A 19,706-nucleotide genomic window follows, 5' to 3' on the forward strand; every position below is an offset into this window, starting at 1 on the left:
TTTCTGGATGTTTTCCTCTGACTCATCTCCCGGTAGCCAACAAAGCTATTGAAGTTAGCTTAGCATGCTAGCTGGAAACAGACCGACGGGGACGGAAGCGATCAACACAGCGCTAGTCAGAGTTTGATGAGAGTAAACGGTGTTTGTGACGGAGTTTGTGTGGAGAACAAGTTTGTGTGGTTGTGTGAAAATGTCTAAAGTCCAAATGCTGAGATGTTTAGTCAACCAGCGACTAACTGCGGCTGCTGAAGAGATATTTGGTGTGTTTGAAAGAACGATAGCAGAGTACGAGGAGGAACTTTCTTGTTCAAAAGAGGAGAACGAGCGACAACGGAAACTACTGGACGCTGTTTTCATCCCTCAGCTTCGGTTACACAGAGCAGGTTGGTTCATTAAACATTCAGCATCTTTAAGACACAAGGTGGATGAGATGAGAACGTGCAGCGTGTTGAAATCTAAAATCTGTTCATGTCACATAAGAGACTTAACGGAATTGTTTCCTGGTCCGGACAGTTTTTTAAGCGAACATTCCAATAAAATCCATCTATATTCGGACCAACTTCTATCCTCGTTGTAAACACTGTATATTGTATATAACAATTACTATCATAACACACATTGGAGAGTAAGAGTTCTGTTACAACTAAAAACACAAATATTCATGATTGAAAAGCTAAATTGTTGAAGCAAAAGACAAATGACTTATGATTGAAAAGATGATGCAAACATTGAAATATAAACGGGACACAAACTAAATCAAAAATGTAATCAAAAATCAGGACACAAACAACATTAATAATGATCATCTTCATCATCAGCTCCTCGTCTCAGCCCACACACATGGTGTGATACCATGAGTGGCAGCTGTCACACTGGACCCACGACACCAATCCCTCCGAGCTCTCAGGAGGGTCAGGTTTCCTGCACCGGCTGAACCCCCAAACTGTCTGCTCCATCTCTTCAGGAGTGTGACCGATTAACAGATTTTATTTACTTTTAATGAAAGAAAACTATCAGATTTTCATGGGTTGGCATACAAAGAAAGTTAACATGAAGTACACTACCGGTGGATGTCGTGGGTCCAGCAGACGAGGAGCTGGATGATGAAGGTCTGGTCTCTGCAGGTTGGGAGGCTGTATGAATATCAGAAAAAGCATAAACATATTTTGTTTACTCTTCATCATGACTAATGTCAACATCATGTTATAATATTGCTTGTTTTTTTCAGATTATATAAAGTATACAGTGGGAGGGAGGGAGGAGTTTGGGACCCATCGAGGCCACATCCCACTGGTGATGTTGAAGGCTCTAAAATAATAATCATATTTTATTATATTATATTTCTAATCATAAGAACCACTGCTGGCTTTCAACAAATGTACAGACAGTCTCTCTGACTCTCAAACACACACACACACACCAACATTATTTGTATTATTTACTAGACCATTGTGCATGAATATTAGGGGTGTAACTGTTCACAAAATTCACGGTTCGGTTCGGTACGATACAGTGGTGCCACGGTTCGGTACGTTTCGGTACGTTTTCAATACAGTAGAAAACTATAAATGCCAGAGAAATGTACTTGATTTTAAAATATATTTATTCATTAAAACTAACATAAAGTTATTCTTTGACTTTGAACAATGATGGAACTATACCTGAGTGACCCATCTTCTGGGGTGTCTTCTAACCAACACATAAGCATAAAAGACTAAAACTGCTCCTTAAAAAATGTTATGTAGTATTGTTACTTACATCTTCTCCATCATAATTTTAGTATGACCAATGATGGAACTAAACCTGAATGAACGTGGCTCTTCATCTCCCATTCCGTGTTCAGGTCACGGAATGTGCGTTACAGTCAGGTAGCTTTGTGTAGCCCTCGATGTCCAGGCACTGTCAGAGCAACAGCGGGTGCCTCGGACATTTGATTCTCCACTTGTGCTTTTGTTTTCTTGTACAAAGTGGGAATTACGGTTTGGCTGAAATGGGCTCGTTAAGGAATTGTGTAACGGGGCTCAATAACATTCAGCAGGTTCATAAAGCTGCGTTTACCACTACAGAGTAGGGTCTCATGTCTGCGGCTATAAATGTAGCAATCGCCGTGGTGATCGCTTTAGCTCTGTTCGAATCGGTAGTGAACAGCTGCTTAAACGCTTCGGGGAGAGTTTGAAGCGTGTGTGCTGCTCCAGGTTTTCGTTTAGTTCCACCCACTGTCACACTGGGGTGATGTCGGCGTAAATGGGTTAACATGTTTGAGGTATTCCCACTGATGTAACCTACACTCGTGTAGCAAATGCGACATACCGTTGTTTTTTTATCCACCACTCTCTCGCCATCGCCCTCATAGTTCACAGAGAAACCAAAGTGGCTCCAAACACCAGACCTGTAGGTCGTTGGAGGATCTTCTATTTCTAGTCTATTACTAGCCATACTGCACCGAGCTAGCTTCATGTAGCGTGTCTCACAGCGCAAAAGTGCCCGACTGGAGTAGAAAGTTTTTCTTTGGTGGTGGGCGTGTCAGAGAGCATGCTGTCCGTTACGTCATGTGGGTTGCCAGTTTGAGAACAGTGGCTCCACCGAAAACATAATATTTCCCACAATTTAAGCTTCTGCATTCTCCAAACGTATTGTTCGGTTTGTCATGCGTACCGAACCGTGAGCCTCGTACCGAATGGTTCAATACGAATACGCGTATCGTTACACCCCTAATGAATATACTTTATGTAGCCTGGCTTAAAAAAACAAAAAAATCTTTTTATTTTCTTATGTCTGCTGTTATGTTTCAGAGCTACAAACAAACAAACAACTGCCTACCTTTAAGTAGCGCTACGATTCTGTTCGTTTTTTCCCGCTGCTTTGAAATGGGTAGGTTGGGCTGGATTCAACTGCCCTGACAGGGGGAGGTGAACCTCACCCATCAGGTGTTCCACCTCGGCCAGCCTAGCAGACCTTACCCCGGGAGGCATGATGCTGCAGTTAATGCACGGGTTCTTCAAGAGGCTCTCCATCAGATGCTCGAGGCCAAGACATGAGGGGCAAAGGTCATGACCGTCTTCAGGCTGAAGAGGAGTCATATAGGTCTTACAGCCGGGAGAGACAAACGTTCAAAATACTTTCTCATTGCTGTACAAAGGTAATCAACAGCGATGAACAGCGTCAAACAATGATAATAGTGATAATATCGATAATAGCGGTCAGCAAAAAAGAAGACTCCTTCTCTCTCCCCCTGTCCTTCCATTCATCAAACTAAACCACGGAACAGCATACATCCCCATTGCTATCCCCAACACCATGTGACTCAATTACCGTAAGTGACCAAATAGGGTGTACAAAATGGCACAGGCTGTTCCTGGCTCCTACTCTAATGTTATAGAAACAAGAACAACTCCCGCAAAGAGAAACCTTGTCTCACAGCCAGGTAAAACACATGTCAGTTTTTAGTTTGAATGAGGTCTGAATATGTTCTACAAAATGTGCAACATGTCTCCCCACATTATAGGAAAGTAGTGAAATCAGTGGATTAGTTATTAACATGAAATTACAGTTTTCTAAGGTGTGTATGTAAATCATTATTTTCCACAGACGTCCAACAGCTGTTGGTGGTTAAAGAAGAGCAACAGGAGTGGAGCTCCAGTCTGGACCAGGAGGACCCAGAGCCCCCACACGTTGAAGAGGACCAGGAGGACCCAGAGCCCCCACACGTTGAAGAGGACCAGGAGGACCCAGAGCCCCCACACATTAAAGAGGAACAGGAGGAACTCTGGACCAGTCAGGAGGGAGAGCAGCTTCAAGGTCTGGAGGAGGCTGATATCAAGTTCTCATTCACTCCTGTGAAGAGTGAAGACGATGAAGAGGAAGCTCAGTCCTCACAACTTCATCAAAGACAAACTGAACAGATGGCAACAGAAGCTGATGGAGAGGACTGTGGAGGACCAGAACCAGGCAGGAACTCGGATCCAGATAGACATCCAGAACCAGATACTAATGAGAAGACTGGAGACTCTTCTGACACTGATGACATTGGTGATTGGAAGGAGACCAGAGAACCTCAGTCAGGTTTAAAATCTGTGAATAATGATGAAGTTTCTGTCAGTGATTCAAGATGTAGTGCTGGTGAGAAACTATTTAGCTGCTCTGAGTGTGAGAAAACATTTGGCAAGAGTCAAAATCTGAAGAAACACATGATGATTCACACAGGAGAGAAACCTTTCAGCTGCTCAGTCTGTAAGAAATCTTTTGGACGGAGGGAAACCTTAAAGGGACACATGGTAACTCACACAGGAAAGAAACCTTTCAGCTGCTCAGTCTGTAAGAAATCCTTTGGACATGGTGGACATTTAAAGAGACACATGATGATTCACACAGGAAAGAAACCTTTCAGCTGCTCAGTCTGTAAGAAATCTTTTGGACATGGTGGACATTTAAAGAGACACATGATGATTCACACAGGGGAAAAACTGTTCAGGTGCTCAGAATGTGATAAACGTTTCAATGAAAGTGGAGGTCTGAAGAAACACATGAGGTGTCACACAGGGGAAAAACTTTTCAGCTGCTCACTCTGTAAGAAATCTTTTGGACGGAGGGAAACTTTACAGAGACACGTGAGACTCCACACAGGAGAGAAACCTTTCAGCTGCTCTCTGTGTGATAATAGATTTCAGCGCAAGTCAGCTCTGAAGTTACACATGAAAGCTCATACAAGAGACAACCGGCTGTAAAGGTTCTGTTTGTATAGAAAAGTTAAATCTGACACACCACATGGCACATAACTCAGGGGAAGAACTATGGTGCTTTTCCCCTATCTTTACTCAAAGTCATGTTGTTTTTATTTGAGAGCATTACTTATTGATTCCACGTTCAGATTTTGAATTGTTTCCCTCAAAACCCTGTCCTCACACACAATCAGCCCCCGCTTACGATTAGTGACACAATAAACCTTGATCGCTCTGAGAGATCCATGCTTTGTTTAAGGTGACGCCTCCTCACGTTGGCAGGGAGCTGAGTACTGTCTTTAGTTTGATCCGGTAGACTAGTTGAGTTTTTATTTTCTACTTAGTGTTGGTTTTCTAGAGGGGTCCGGGGCGCGCTCACCTGGAAGAACATGTTGTACATTTTAAAGTTAAATTCATCAATCTGGTGTGTTTTGAGACCAAAAACAAGAGGCTAGTTCTATGAAGAACTTTGTGCTCTTGTAAACTATTGTGTGATCTTCTTTTAGCGGTGGTGGAATGTAACTAAGTACATTAACTTAAGTATTGTACTTGAGTACAATTGTGAAGTATTTTACTATACTTGAGTACCTGCAGCATTAAAGGGATGAACACATTAATGCGTCAATTATTAGTATCCAATGATACAGGCCTACCATAAATATGTATTTGAAATGGGCCATTCGGTATAATCAGTATACTTTTTTGTCATGACAATACTTTTGTACTTGTACTTAATGTGGGTCAGGTGGGTTTGTGCTCTTTCGGGTTTGGAGACCCTGACGCCTTTTTTGCTTTCATCTCTGCAATGTTAGTGTGTTTCTCTGTAAATCATTTTCTGATAAATAAATGTCTTTAATTTTTACACTTAAAGGGATATTTTGAGTATTGCACTAAAACTGATATTGATTCTTTTAGGTGTCTAAAATACGTCCACAGCAGTACATTTCTTTGCTCCCAATTCTGGTACTCCTGTCTGTTTCTTCAAACTCCATCTACTGGAGTAATTCACTGACTGTGGAAAAGTACTTCATACAACCACACTTCTAAACATCTCAACTGTCCCTTTACATGTTTCTGATGCCTTTACATGTTGGTCCATTTTAACAAAGGTTGGGGAATATTGTTAAGATACTTTTTGTAATCTCCTGGACAAAGTTGACTTCGTAACAGTTTGTGACTAAAGATTTGTCTGGCTTCATCAGGTCAAAAGACATGCATGTGTTGTCAAAGTCATATGAGTGTTTTTGACAACAGCGACTGTAAAACTTCTAGTTGAGAAGAAATATTCAGCGGTGATGAAACTGAGTTAACGGGGGGCTGAATCTGCTCTGGACAGATTTGAAAGTAGTGAATTTCAATGAGTGTCGTTCTTTTTCTGTGAGCAAAAGGTTTGGTTTGCTTTAAATAAATGTATTATTGTTCTAATTGATGTCTCGTAATGATTCTTCTTATCAACATTATTGCCAAGTGTATTATACATACAAGGAATTTGGCTTGGTGATTGGTGGCTGACAATAAACAGTGCAATTATAAAAGACAATTTCAAAATAGAAAATATGAAAAACAAATATAGAGTATGTTAAAACAAGTATGTTATTAATGGGCCACGTGTGTATTTAAAGAGTAGAGTTGTGCAATGATGTGTAGCAGTAAGTAATTGTCATGAGGATGTAAGTGTCCGAGTCATTGGGGGTCCTGGGTTTTGTTAATGAGCCCATCTGCAGACGGGAATAAACTATTTATGTGGCGTGAGGTCTTGGTCCTGATGGATCGCAGCCTCCTGCCAGAGGGAAGGGATTCAAAGAGTTTGTGTCCAGGGTGAGAGGGGTCAGCTACAATCTTTTTTGCTCGCCTCAGAGTCCTGGAGGCAAACAAGTTGTAGTGGAACGGCAGACTGCAGCCAATCAATCTCTCAGCAGAGTGAATGATACACTGCAGTCTGAACTTGTCCTTGGCCGTGGCTGCAGCGTACCAGACGGTGATGGAGGAGCAGAGGATGGACTCCATGATGGCAGTATAGAAGTGCACCATCATTGTCTTTGGCAGGTTGAACTTCTTCAGCTGCCTCAGGAAGTACATCCTCTCCTCAGCCTTCTAGGCCATGGAGCTGATGTTCAGCTCTCACTTGAGGTCCTGGATCTGGTGCAGCCCAGGAAGCTGAAGGACTCCACAGTGGTGACCAGGGAGTCACACAAGGTGATCAGCGGTTTTGACTTTTAAACAGCTTGTTGACGTCTCTGGGGATACTTGGATGGGTGGTTGAGAGGCATGGGCCCCTGCTGAGCTGGGGGAGGGAGACCTGGTGGTCTGGAGCTAGTGGATGGGGTATGGGGTCAGGACTGTCCCTTTGTCTTTCAAAGCTACAGTAAAACTCGTTCAGCTCGTTTGCCAGGTGCAAGCCATTTATGGAGTGTGGCGCTTTAGGCTGATAGTTTATGATCTGTCAGACCTCTACAGACAGAAGTAGAGTCACTTGCTGAGAGCTGGTGTTGCAGTTTCTTAGAGTACTGTTGTTTAGCGCCTTGCTAAACCTGTATTTTGAGTCCCTGAACATGTCCTTGTCCCCACTCCTAAATACTTGTTCCTTTTGCAAGCGTAGCTGTCTGAGTTAAGCTGTGAACCAGGGATTGTCGTTGTTATAACTCACCCTGGTGCATGATGGTACACAGCTGTCTTCACAGAAGCTGATGAATGACGTTACAGCCTCTGTATACTCATCCAGACTGTTAGTAGCAGTCCTGAAAACATCCCAGTCTGTACAGCCCGAAGATCCTCCATAGCGTCACTGGTCCACTGCTTTGCTATCCTGACAACAGGCTTACATAGCTTTAATTTCTGCCTGTATGCAGGAATCAGATGGACTAAGCCGTGGTCTGAGTGTCCCAGTGCAGCACAAGGGACGGCGTGATAGGCCCCGCTTATTGTGGTGTAACAGTATAATTTGTGAGTTGGGATTTAACCGTGGGATTAAACTCTTTGTCAACAAACAAAGGAGGATGGAGTTTGTCTTTAAGTGAACAGCATTCGGTAAATCAACTGCGTTTGTTTTTTTACATCTAATATCTGAATGGCCCGTGCCGTGAGTGTGTAGCAGAATGCGTGTTGCTGGATTGATTTGTCATGCTCTGTTGTCATATGAATATATGTGACTGGTTTGTTGTTGTCATTGTGTTAATTATATAGATTTGGACTATATGCATTGTCCGTTAATTACAAAGCATATTACCGTCATGCGCAGAGTTATTGTTTGTTAAACTAGTTTAGCCTAGCTTTTCAGAAGTGCGGGGCATCAGCTGTTTTTTGTTGTGTTTTGTTTTGTTCCGGGTTGAGAGGTCACAGTCCGTTGTCTCCTACGTGAGCGCAGTCCACTGAAAACATTATATTTCCCACAATTTAAGCTTCTGTATTTTCCAAATGCACAAGTATTATTCAAACGTATTGTTCGGTTTGTAAGCCTCGTACCGAGCTGTGGCGCCATCATGAGGTTATGAGGTGGTGTTTCAGCTGCAAGACAGCACTGAAGGCCCAGGTATAAAATGCACGGCCAGCCACTGCTGTACACACAGTATATGTATGTATTAAAAGTATTAAAATGTCCTGTGTGATTTTTTAATATCATTAAATGAATATTGCTATCAAGTATTAATGTAAAAGCAGGATTTTGCTGTTGTAGTTTGCAGTGAGAAATGGTGTCACAATTATCCAGAGCCCAAAGTGACACCTTCACTATATTACTTTATTACTTATACATTCATGTTATTAAAAAGAACAAGCAGCATCTTCACATTGGTGAAGCTGGAACTATGAAATGTTTTTACATGTAAAAAGACTCTGACCATCAAAATAGTTTCCAACTAATGTTTTGTCAGTCAACGAATTGATTAATCATCCAATAGTTTCAGCTGTACTTGTATAAACTGTTGGGTAGTTTTAATTTGTCACAACACATGTCTCATAAACTCCTCATATATTTGGGAAAAGTACTATATTTGTACAAGTGAATGTGATAAAGCAACAGTGTTAAATGTTTGTGATGCTTCAGTGAAGTCTGTATATCAAATCTGTAATGTGAACTATTTTATTGTAGCTCAGCAGCATGACAGTTGGATATTGGTTGAATGTATTTAGTTTTATGTTTATTTTAAAAAGTCATGAATATATTGTGTTCGACATGTAAAAATACGTGTCAGTAAAAACCTGGATGTTTTATTTTGACGGGGAAGAGGACCCGGAAGTGTTCTTCACTGTGAACAAAATGGCGTCTAGCTCGTATAACACGTGAAGGAGTTTTTACGTTGATAAAGTATCAGTTAGATCCACCAGAGTCTCTGTGTGTCTGGATAAACATGTCTGAATGGACTTTTAGCTCTTCATCTTTTTTTCTGGATGTTTTTCCTCTGACTCATCTCCCGGGAGCATACAAAGCTATCGAAGTTAGCTTAGCATGCTAGCTGAAAACAGACCGACGGGGACGGAAGTTATCAACACAGCGCTAGTCAGAGTTTAATGAGAGTAAACGGTGTTTCTGACGGAGTTTGTGTCATTGTGTGAAAATGTCTAAAGTCCAAATGCTGAGATGTTTAGTCAACCAGCGACTAACTGCAGCTGCTGAAGAGATATTTGGTGTGTTTGAAAGAACGATAGCAGAGTACGAGGAGGAACTTTGTCGTTTAAAAGAAGAGAACGAGCGACAACGGAAACTACTGGACGCTGTTTTCATCCCTCAGCTTCGGTTACACAGAGCAGGTTGGTTCATTAAACACTCAGCATCTTTAACACACAAAGTAGATGAGATGAGAACGTGCAGCGTGTTGAAATCTAAAATATGTTCATGTCACATAAGAGACTTAACGGAATTGTTTCCTGGTCCGGACAGTTTTTTAGCGAACATTCCAATAAAATCCATCTATATTCAGCCCACACACATGGTGTGATACCATGAGTGGCAGCTGTCACACTGGACCCACGACACCAATCCCTCCGAGCTCTCAGGAGGGTCAGGTTTCCTACACCGGCCGAACCCCCAAACTGTCTGCTCCATCTCTTCAGGAGTGTGACCTATTAACAGATTTTATTTACTTTTGATGAAAGAAAACTATCAGATTTTCATGAGTTGGCATACAAAGAAAGTTAACATGAAGTACACTACCGGTGGATGTCGTGGGTCCAGCAGACGAGGAGCTGGATGATGAAGGTCTGGTCTCTGCAGGTTGGGAGGCTGTATGAATATCAGAAAAAGCATAAACATGTTTTGTTTACTCTCCATCATGACTAATGTCAACATCATGTTATAATATTGCTTGTTTTTTTCAGATTATATAAAGTATACAGTGGGAGGGAGGGAGGAGTTTGGGACCCATGGAGGCCACATCCCACTGGTGATGTTGAAGGCTCTAAAATAATAATCATATTTTATTATATTTCTAATCATAAGAGCCACTGCTGGCTTTCAACAAACGTACAGTCTCTCTCACTCTCAAACACACACACACACACCAACATTATTTGTATTATTTACCAGATCATTGTTCATGAATATACTTTATGTAGCCTGGCTTATGGAAAAAGCCAGGCTGAGTGGGCTGATGGGTGAGGTGAACCTCACCCATCAGGTGTTCCACCTCGGCCAGCGTAGTAGACCTCACCGCGGGAGTCATGATGCTGCAGTTAATGCACAGGTTCTTCAAGAGGCTCTCCATCAGATGCTCGCGGGTCAAAGGTCATGACCGTCTTCAGGCTGAAGGGGAGTCATACAGGTCTTACAGCCGGGAGAGACAAAAACGTTCAAAATACTTTCTCATTGGTGTACAAAGGTAATAGACAGCGATGAACAGCGTCAAACAATGATAATAGTGATAATATCGATAATAGCGGTCAGCAAAAAAGAAGACTCCTCTCCCCCTGTCCTTCCATTCGTCAAACTAAACTACGGAACAGCATATATCCCCATTGCTATCCCCAACAGCATGTTACTCAATTACCGTAAGTGACCAAATAGGGTGTACAAAATGGCACAGGCTGTTCCTGGCTCCTACTCTAATGTTATAGAAACAAGAACAACTCCCGCAAAGAGAAACCTTGTCTCACAGCCAGGTAAAACACATGTCAGTTTTTAGATTGAATGAGGTCTGAATATGTTCTACAAAATGTGCAACATGTCTCCCCACATTATAGGAAAGTAGTGATATCAGTGGATTAGTTGTTAACATGAAATTACAGTTTTCTAAGGTGTGTATGTAATTCATTATTTTCCACAGACGTCCAGCAGCTGTTGGTGGTTAAAGAAGAGCAGCAGGAGTGGAGCTCCAGTCTGGACCAGGAAAACCCAGAGCCCCCACACATTAAAGAGGAACAGGAGGAACTCTGGACCAGTCAGGAGGGAGAGCAGCTTCAAGGTCTGGAGGAGGCTGATATCAAGTTCTCATTCACTCCTGTGAAGAGTGAAGACGATGAAGAGGAAGCTCAGTCCTCACAGCTTCATCAAAGACAAACTGACCAGATGGAAACAGAAGCTGATGGAGAGGACTGTGGAGGACCAGAACCAGGCAGGAACTCGGATCCAGATAGACATCCAGAACCAGATACTGATGAGAAGACTGGAGACTCTTCTGACACTGATGACATTGGTGATTGGAAGGAGACCAGAAAACCTCAGTCAGGTTTAAACTCTGTGAATAATGATGAAGTTCCTGTCAGTGATTCAAGATGTAGTGCTGGTGAGAAACCTTTCAGCTGCTCAGTTTGTAATAAGTATTTTTCAGTGAGTGGACACTCTCAAACACACAGACACACCAACATTATTTGCATCATTTATTAGATCATTGTGCATGAATATACTTTATGTAGCCTGGCTTATAAAAAACAAAAAAATCTTTTTATTTTACTTATGTCTGCTGTTACGTTTCAGGGGCAGCAAACGAACAGCTGCCTACTAGCACTACGATTCTTTGTTTGTTTTTTCACGCTTCTTTGAAATGTGTAGGTTGGGCTGGATTCTACTGCCCTGACAGACGGAGGTGAACCTCACATTACATTACAGTCATTTAGCAGATGCTTTTATCCAAAGCGACTTACAATAACTGTATTCAACATAGGTATTCAAGAGAACTACTAGTCACCAGAAGTCATAAGTAGGCTAAATCTCCTTTTTTTAAACAAGCATCAAAGAGCATAACCCAGAGCCAAAGTACAGTGCAAAAACAATAAGTGCAACAAACTAATACGAATACAATAAGTGCTAAGTGGAAGGCTCAGGGTAGTACTTCTCGAAGAGGTGAGTTTTCAGCCTGCACCGAAAGATGGGCAGCGACTCTGCTGTCCTGACCTCAGTGGGAAGTTCCTTCCACCACTGTGGGGCCAGGACAGAAAAAAGCCGTGACCGGGTCGATCGGGCACAGGGACCTCTGAGCGACGGGGCAACCAATCGCCCCAAAGCAGCAGAGCGAAGTGGTCAGGCGGGGGTGTAGGGCCTGACCATGGCCCGGCGATAGGAAGGAGCTGTTCCTTTTACTGCCCTGTAGACTAGTACCACAGTCTTCAACTGGATGCGAGCTCTTACAGGTAGCCAGTGTAGAAAACAGAGAAGGGAAGTTGTGTGGGAGAACTTGGGGGGATTGAACACCAGGCGAGCTGCAGCTTTCTGGACAAGCTTCAGAGGTCTGATGGCCGATGCCGGGGTTCCGGCAAGTAGAGAGTTGCAGTAGTCCAGGCGGGAGATGACAAGAGCCTGGATGAGCACCTGCGCCGTCTCGTCAGTGAGGAAGGGGCGAATCCTCCTGATGTTGTAGAGCAGGAATCTGCAGGAGCGTGTAACTGATGAAATGTTTGCTGAGAATGACAGTTGGTCATCCAGGGTCACACCCAGGTTCCTCGCAGTCCGAGTTGGTGTCACCACGGTATCGTCAATGGTGATGGACAGGTCTCGGTGCGGGCAACCCTTCACCTGGAGGAACTTTAGCTCGGTTTTGTCCAGGTTGAGCTTGAGGTGGTGTGTCGTCATCCACTTCGAGATGTCAGCCAAGCACGCAGCGATGCGTGCCTCCACTTGGGTGTCACCGGGGGGAAATGACAAGACCAGCTGGGTGTCATCGGCATAACAATGGTAAGAGAAGTCATGCGAGTGAATAAGAGAACCCAGAGATGTTGTGTAGAGCGATAAGAGAAGGGGGCCTAGGACTGAACCTTGTGGAACCCCCGTAGTCAGCATGCGTGGTTCCGACACGGCCCCCCTCCATGTCACCTGGTAGGATCGACCTGTCAGGTAGGAGGTGTTCCACCTCGGCCAGCCTAGTAGACCTTACCCCGGGAGGCATGATGCCGCAGTTAATGCACGGGTTCTCCAAGAGGCTCTCCATCAGATGCTCGAGGCCAAGACAAGAGGGTCAAAGGTCATGACCGTCTTCAGGCTGAAGAGGAGTCATACAGGTCTTACAGCCGGGAGAGACAAAAACGTTCAAAATACTTTCTCATTGCTGTACAAAGGTAATAGACAGCGATCAACAATGATAATAGCGATATTAGCGGTCAGCAAAAAAGACGACTCCTTCTCTCACCCCCTGTCCTTCTATTCATCAAACTAAACCACGGAACAGCATATATCCCCATTGCTATCCCCAACACCATGTTCCTCAATTACCGTAAGTGTAACATGTCAGGTTTTAGTTTGTTTTAGTTTGAATGAGGTCTGAATATGTTCTACAAAATGTGCAACATGTCTCCCCACATTATAGGAAAGTAGTGAAATCAATGGATTAGTTGTTAACATGAAATTACAGTTTTCTAAGGTGTGTATGTAATTCATTATTTTCCACAGATGTCCAGCAGCTGTTGGTGGTTAAAGAAGAGCAGCAGGAGTGGACCTCCAGTCTGGACCAGGAGGACCCAGAGCCCCCACACGTTGAAGAGGAACAGAAGGACCCAGAGCCCCCACACGTTGAAGAGGAACAGAAGGACCCAGAGCCCCCACACATTAAAGAGGAACAGAAGGACCCAGAGCCCCCACACATTAAAGAGGAACAGGAGTACCCAGAGCCCCCACACATTAAAGAGGAACAGGGGGACCCAGAGCCCCCACACATTAAAGAGGAACAGGGGGACCCAGAGCCCCCACACATTAAAGAGGAACAGGAGGAACACTGGACCAGTCAGGAGGGAGAGCAGCTTCAAGGTCTGGAGGAGGCTGATATCACCAAGTTCTCATTCACTCCTGTGAAGAGTGAAGACGATGAAGAGGAAGCTCAGTCCTCACAACTTCATCAAAGACAAACTGAACAGATGGCAACAGAAGCTGATGGAGAGGACTGTGGAGGACCAGAACCAGGCAGGAACTCTGATCCAGATAGACATCCAGAACCAGATACTAATGAGAAGACTGGAGACTCTTCTGACACTGATGACAGTGGTGATTGGAAGGAGACCAGAAAACCTCAGTCGGGTTTAAACTCTGTGAATAATGATGAAGTTTCTGTCAGTGATTCAAGATGTAGTGCTGGTGAGAAACTATTTAGCTGCTCTGAGTGTGAGAAAACATTTGGCAAGAGTCAAAATCTGAAGAAACACATGATGATTCACACAGGAAAGAAACCTTTCAGCTGCTCAGTCTGTAATAAATCGTATTCACGTAGGGAACATTTACAGAGACACATGGTAAATCACACAGGAGAGAAACCTTTCAGCTGCTCAGAATGTGGTAAAGGTTTCACTCGAAATGGAAGTCTGAAAAAACACATGAGATTCCACACAGGAGAGCAACCTTTCAGCTGCTCAGAATGTGGTATAAGTTTCACTGAAAATGGAAGTCTGAAGAAACACATGAGATTCCACACAGGAGAGAAACCTTTCAGCTGCTCAGAATGTAGTAAACGTTTCACTGAAAATGGAAATCTGAAGAAACACATGATGATTCACACAGGAAAGAAACCTTTCAGCTGCTCAGTCTGTAAGAAATCTTTTGGACGGAGTGAAACTTTAAAGAGACACATGGTAACTCACACAGGAGAGAAACCTTTCAGCTGCTCAGAATGTGATAGATGTTTCACTGAAATTGGACGTCTGAAGAAACACATGAGATTCCACACAGAGAAACCGTTCAGCTGCTCAGTCTGTAATAAGTATTTTTCAGTGAGTGGACATTTAGAGAGACACATGCTAACTCACACAGGAGAGAAACCTTTCAGCTGCTCTGAATGTGGTAAAACTTTCACAGTAAATGGAAGTCTGAAGAAACACATGAGATGTCACACAGGAGAGAAACCTTTCAGCTGCTCAGAATGTGGTAAACGTTTCACTGAAAGTGGAAGTCTGAAGAAACACATGAGATGTCACACAGGAGAGAAACCTTTCAGCTGCTCAGAATGTGGTAAAAGTTTCACTGAAAGTGGAAGTCTGAAGACACACATGAGATGTCACACAGGAGAGAAACCTTTCAGCTGCTCAGAATGTGGTAAAAGTTTCACTCAAAATGGAAGTCTGAAGAAACACATGAGATTCCACACAGGAGAGAAACCTTTCAGCTGCTCAGTCTGTAATAAATCTTTTTCAGTGATTGGACGTTTACAGAAACACATGCTAACTCACACAGGAGAGAAACCTTTCAGCTGCTCTGAATGTGGTAAAGGTTTCACTAAAAATGGAAGTCTGAAGACACACATGAGATGTCACACAGGAGAGATGCCAGGCTCGAAATGACGTTAAGGCAGCGTCTTGTGGTTTGAGCATCTGGCTGACTCTTATACAGAGAAGTATTCCAGGAGCATTATAGTTTATCACCTAATTAGCATATAGGGAAATGGCCCCTTTGGCCTCTAGAAAAAGAGGAAATCCTATCTCAAGGTGTTATTTGTATGTTATGTGAGTTGTTATTTTCCAAATCATTGATGAGTTATGATCTATTGCTTACTATCAGCCTAATGGTGCATTCACACCAAACACGGCGCAAATTATTCGTCGCGCGAGTAGATTACATACAAAGTCTATGCACAGACGCGATGAGGCTGGAGTGACGCGAATTTGCGATTGCGCGGCGCGATTGACGCGAATTCGCGTCAAACGCTGTAGCCGTCTGTAGCCGTCTGTGTTCACCCAGAGCTCTACGATACCTCATATCAATAGAGACCGGACCAAACTATGTGTATAAATGTGTGTGTGTAAACAATATGGTACAAACAATGAATAGACGCTGCCGTATTTACGTCTAGATGATGTTATTCTGAGTGTTGGTGGAGCTGCTACAATGTTAGCATACCCTAGCACCGATCCATCAGAGCTCCATTGAGAAGACAAGTACAATTCGGCATCATTACGTAGTTATTTCGGAGTCCCTTTTTGTCGGTTTATTGCCGTTAAATCACAGCCAAATCAGTTTATTTTGTGTTCATACAGCTGTAGTAAACAGCGACGTGTGGCTTGCTAGACACAGTGAATACACTTCGATAAAATACACGGAGCTCCTCTGGACAATGTTATGAACCAGACATGACGGCGTTTAGTTTCCCAGGATATCTGTGACTTCCACAACACGTACTAAGCAGAAATATAGGTTATTTTTTCCATGGTTAATGGCGGACAGTTGAACGGCTTTCAGGGCGATAAGCCACGCCCCCTCTCCGGCGCGTCCAGCGCGATTCATGCAAATGAACACAAATAGTCCCCGGCGAGACAGGTGGCGCAAATGACGCGAATACGCGGCGCGAGTGATTCGTGTTTGGTGTGAACACGTCATTAATGTTATACTTTCAGATATCAACATACTCGTTGCATGTAATCCCATATTGCTTAGAGACGTTTCAATTATTGAATTGCTTTAATGTGTGACTTTCTATCGTTTATCAAAATGTGATCATACGTGCTTGTAATGTTGACTGTTATGTTAAAGCTAATGAATTAAGTGAACTTTGGGTTGAACTCACTCTGACATGATTGAATGACAGCCAGAGGGGGGAAAGATTGTAAATTCAAAAACTAACTGTTGTCTTAGTTAGGGGACATCCTGTTCAGTGAGAGCTAGACAGACACCTTCTACAAAGGAGGGGGCTAGCAGAAAAGCATTCAACTTAAAAAGTAGGTATGTCAGAAGGGATAGGACTATTGGAACTGTTTTGTCCAATGATTTAAGAATGTTCTGTTGTCTACCTTATATGGACCCGGAGGTTGCAGAAAGCGCCAACGAGAAGGGTACAAATAGGAGACAACAAAGGATCGAGGCTTCTGGACGCTCTTCTTAGAGCTTTTAGGCTTTTTGAGAACTTGGTACATTTGAGATTTTGTATGATCTATTATTTCATTTTTATTACTCATTTTTGTAACCTTTTTCTAAACGTATTGTAAAAATCAAATATAACTGGATTGTATTTTGTGCATTCCAACCAAAGTCCAGTGTTGCTCGTCTCTGGTGGGGCCCTCGTAGTCTCCTCAAGGTGAGGGAGCTCTTCCCCTGGGATAGGCTGACAGTAGTACATTTATTAGACATGTGATCTGAATGACATTCCTGTTACAAGCTAAGGTAAGGTGTTGTTCAGCATTGTTGTGATTTACTAACTTCGTTGTCTCAGATTGATTCTGAAGCTCTGCTAATGTATCACATGTGATGTTGCAGTGTTGGTTAATAATGCTTAGACATTAGCTGAAGTGCATTAGGAAGCAATAGGGGTTAGATTGGTATCTAAATTAGGGGTGTTAGGGCCAGGGTCCTGAAGCTGCGCTGAATAACCGAGCGAGGTTCCAAACCACACGGGGTTCCTCCTCCAGCGGTGGCCCTTTAGAGCGGGTCCATCCTGGAGTACATCCAGTCCTCCCACACCTGTTGCACACACGCACCTAAATCCGTTGATATCGGTCAGTCGGGAAGGCCGACGTTTTTAGCCTGAAATAAGTGATACGATGGTGGCTAGTGGTATTAAGTTATCCTGGTTTTCGCATCTCTAAGCAGGCTAAGACAGTCTCGCGTGTATATTTTGGGGGGTGCGTTCATGACTTAGGTCAGAGGTTATTGAACAAGCCATCTTCCAGCGCTTCATTCGCACTGGGAGGGGGTAACGGTTACGCAGCTAGGCTGTACACCTTTTCAGCAGCATTTCCTGTACCAACAACCAGGAGAGAGCTGCGCAGTTTCCTTGGGATGTCAGGATACTATAGACGGTTCTGCAAAAACTTCTCCTCTGTAGCAGCTCCACTGACTGCTTTAACCAGTCCCGCAAAGCCCTTTGTGTGGTCTAGTGAGTGCAAACAATCTTTTGAAAGTCTTAAGAGTATAATGCGTTGCACTCCTGTCCTGACTGCCCCAGATTTCTCCTCGCCTTTCAAGCTGGAAGTTGACGCCAGTGCAGTTGGAGCTGGGGCAGTTCTTCTGCAAGAGGATGACCAGGGCATCGATCATCCTGTGAGTTACTTCTCACGGAAGTTTAACAAACATCAACTTAGGTATTCCACCATAGAGAAGGAAGCTCTAGCAATGTTGTTCGCCCTACAACATTTTGAGGTTTACCTTGGGTCAAGTGTTAAGCCTATTAAAGTTTTCACAGATCATAACCCTCGTGTTTATATCCAGAATGTATAACTACAACCAGCGTCTTATGCGTTGGTCTCTGATCATTCAAAACTACAACCGTGTCATAAAAAGGGGTCTGAAAATGTTCTTGCGGATACTTTGTCGCGTGCGCTGTGTTACGTGTTGTGTTTTCTGCCCTTCTTTCTTTCTCTCTCCCTCATTTTCCTCTTCGGTGTCAATCAATTGATTGAGTTCCACCTGTGGGGGCTGGTCATGCTGCTCCGTGGGTTGCACCAACTTCAGGCTGGCCAATCAGCAGAGTGAGAGCCAAGAATAAAGGCAGTAAACCTCAGGAGTCAACAGGGCTTCATTGTGTTATGTTCTGTCGATGCTGAGACTGAGACTACATGTTATTGTTTGTGGTGAGAGGTTGCGGACAGTAGGTGAGTCTGGGGTACCCTTTACATTGGTACAAACACGTCGTTTTCTGTGTCTAGATACACTAGGTGTATTGGTCGCTGCCCCCTCTGTATTTGGTTTTGATCGAGTAACATTTAGAGAAGCTAGAGAAGCCTTTTTGTTTGTTTTGTTTCAGAGGTAGTTCGTCAGGCTTAGTTTTGTTATATTGATTTTGATTGTTTGGCACGACCACACATGTGACAGGATAAGAATACTCCACCACATAAAGGTGGCGATTCCTTGAAGATGTGTAACATGTGAAGCATGTTGCTTACTGTTACTATCTTGTTACCCGGCTTCATAGGGTTGTTTTTGCTGTTAAAATTAAAGTTTTGGAGATTTTCTGTAATTAATAGGTACCATTTGTATCACTGCAGGCCGTCCTGTGTCGTATGACAATAGATGCATAGATTAGATAAATACTGCATAGATGTTGGCATTCATCTTCTTCTGTCAATTCTGCTATTTTGCATGTTTAGGGGCAGAATTGCATAAAATACCAGAAGGCAATTGATGTGTTTATGCATTGACTTCCTCAAGTATGTGTTTTCATTTATTAAATATTATGTTGTCTCTGTTCTGTCACTCAGTCCCACACACTTGTTACTTTAACCACCAGGTGTCCCTATTTTTCCTCTTGTATATTGTTTTTCATGGTGTTGAGAAAATGTGTTGTTATGATTTAGGTTAGATGTTTTACTTGGTTATTTTTGTAGCCCTTGACTAGTAATGTGTACCTTGAACCAAGTACATACTGTGATGTGAAATTATTGTATCTTTGTGTATTTGAATAAAATGAATGGAATCACACAGTTCTGTTTTGCATTGTTGAGGGAGTAGATGTTCAGAAAATGACCAGAATGCAATTAATTGGTGATATCTGGTATTGTCTTCTGAAGGAGCAAATAAAAGTTAGAAAACAACCCACGTATTTTACAAATGGAAAAGATATCAAGTAACTTAAACCTCTATGGCAAAAGTGTAAAACTCAAGGCCATTTCCGGCCCGCCATGTCATCAGCAAAAAAGGAATTCTAAAAATTCAAA

General features: G+C 43.1%; 1 protein-coding gene across 5 annotated transcripts; it reads left to right on the plus strand.

Annotated features, from left to right (window-relative positions):
- The first annotated feature begins 265 nt into the window (after positions 1 to 265).
- On the plus strand, positions 266 to 19,470 carry LOC142965042 (uncharacterized). Of its 5 annotated transcripts, XM_076105733.1 has the most exons (4): positions 7,003 to 9,464; positions 10,976 to 11,478; positions 12,166 to 12,167; positions 14,516 to 19,470. In XM_076105733.1, exons 1-4 carry the CDS (start codon positions 9,272 to 9,274, stop codon positions 15,402 to 15,404), a joined length of 1,587 nt encoding a protein of 528 aa, XP_075961848.1. In that variant the 5' UTR covers positions 7,003 to 9,271; the 3' UTR covers positions 15,405 to 19,470. The 5 variants fall into 5 exon arrangements, 4 of the variants coding, with proteins under 4 accessions (XP_075961848.1, XP_075961845.1, XP_075961847.1 ...); XM_076105730.1 differs by lacking the exon at positions 12,166 to 12,167 and having other exon boundaries at positions 7,007 to 9,464; positions 10,976 to 11,434; positions 13,531 to 19,470; XR_012957623.1 differs by lacking the exons at positions 7,003 to 9,464; positions 10,976 to 11,478; positions 12,166 to 12,167; positions 14,516 to 19,470 and adding exons at positions 266 to 383; positions 1,229 to 3,679.
- Positions 19,471 to 19,706: the final 236 nt, after the last annotated feature.

This window comes from Anarhichas minor, unplaced genomic scaffold (genome assembly GCF_050575085.1).
Source record: "Anarhichas minor isolate MPS153535 unplaced genomic scaffold, ASM5057508v1 ptg000033l, whole genome shotgun sequence".
Taxonomy (NCBI): Eukaryota; Metazoa; Chordata; class Actinopteri; order Perciformes; family Anarhichadidae; genus Anarhichas; species Anarhichas minor.

What these genes read in the sequence shown, in the direction of transcription:
- LOC142965042 (XM_076105730.1), top strand. Translation starts at nt 9,272, where the DNA reads ATGTCTAAAGTCCAAATGCTGAGATGTTTAGTCAACCAGCGACTAACT. An exon ending in GCTTCGGTTACACAGAGCAG is followed by an intron (nt 9,465 to 10,975) that starts GTTGGTTCATTA and finishes TATTTTCCACAG; the next exon opens with ACGTCCAGCAGCTGTTGGTG. An exon ending in TGATTCAAGATGTAGTGCTG is followed by an intron (nt 11,435 to 13,530) that starts GTGAGAAACCTT and finishes TATTTTCCACAG; the next exon opens with ATGTCCAGCAGCTGTTGGTG.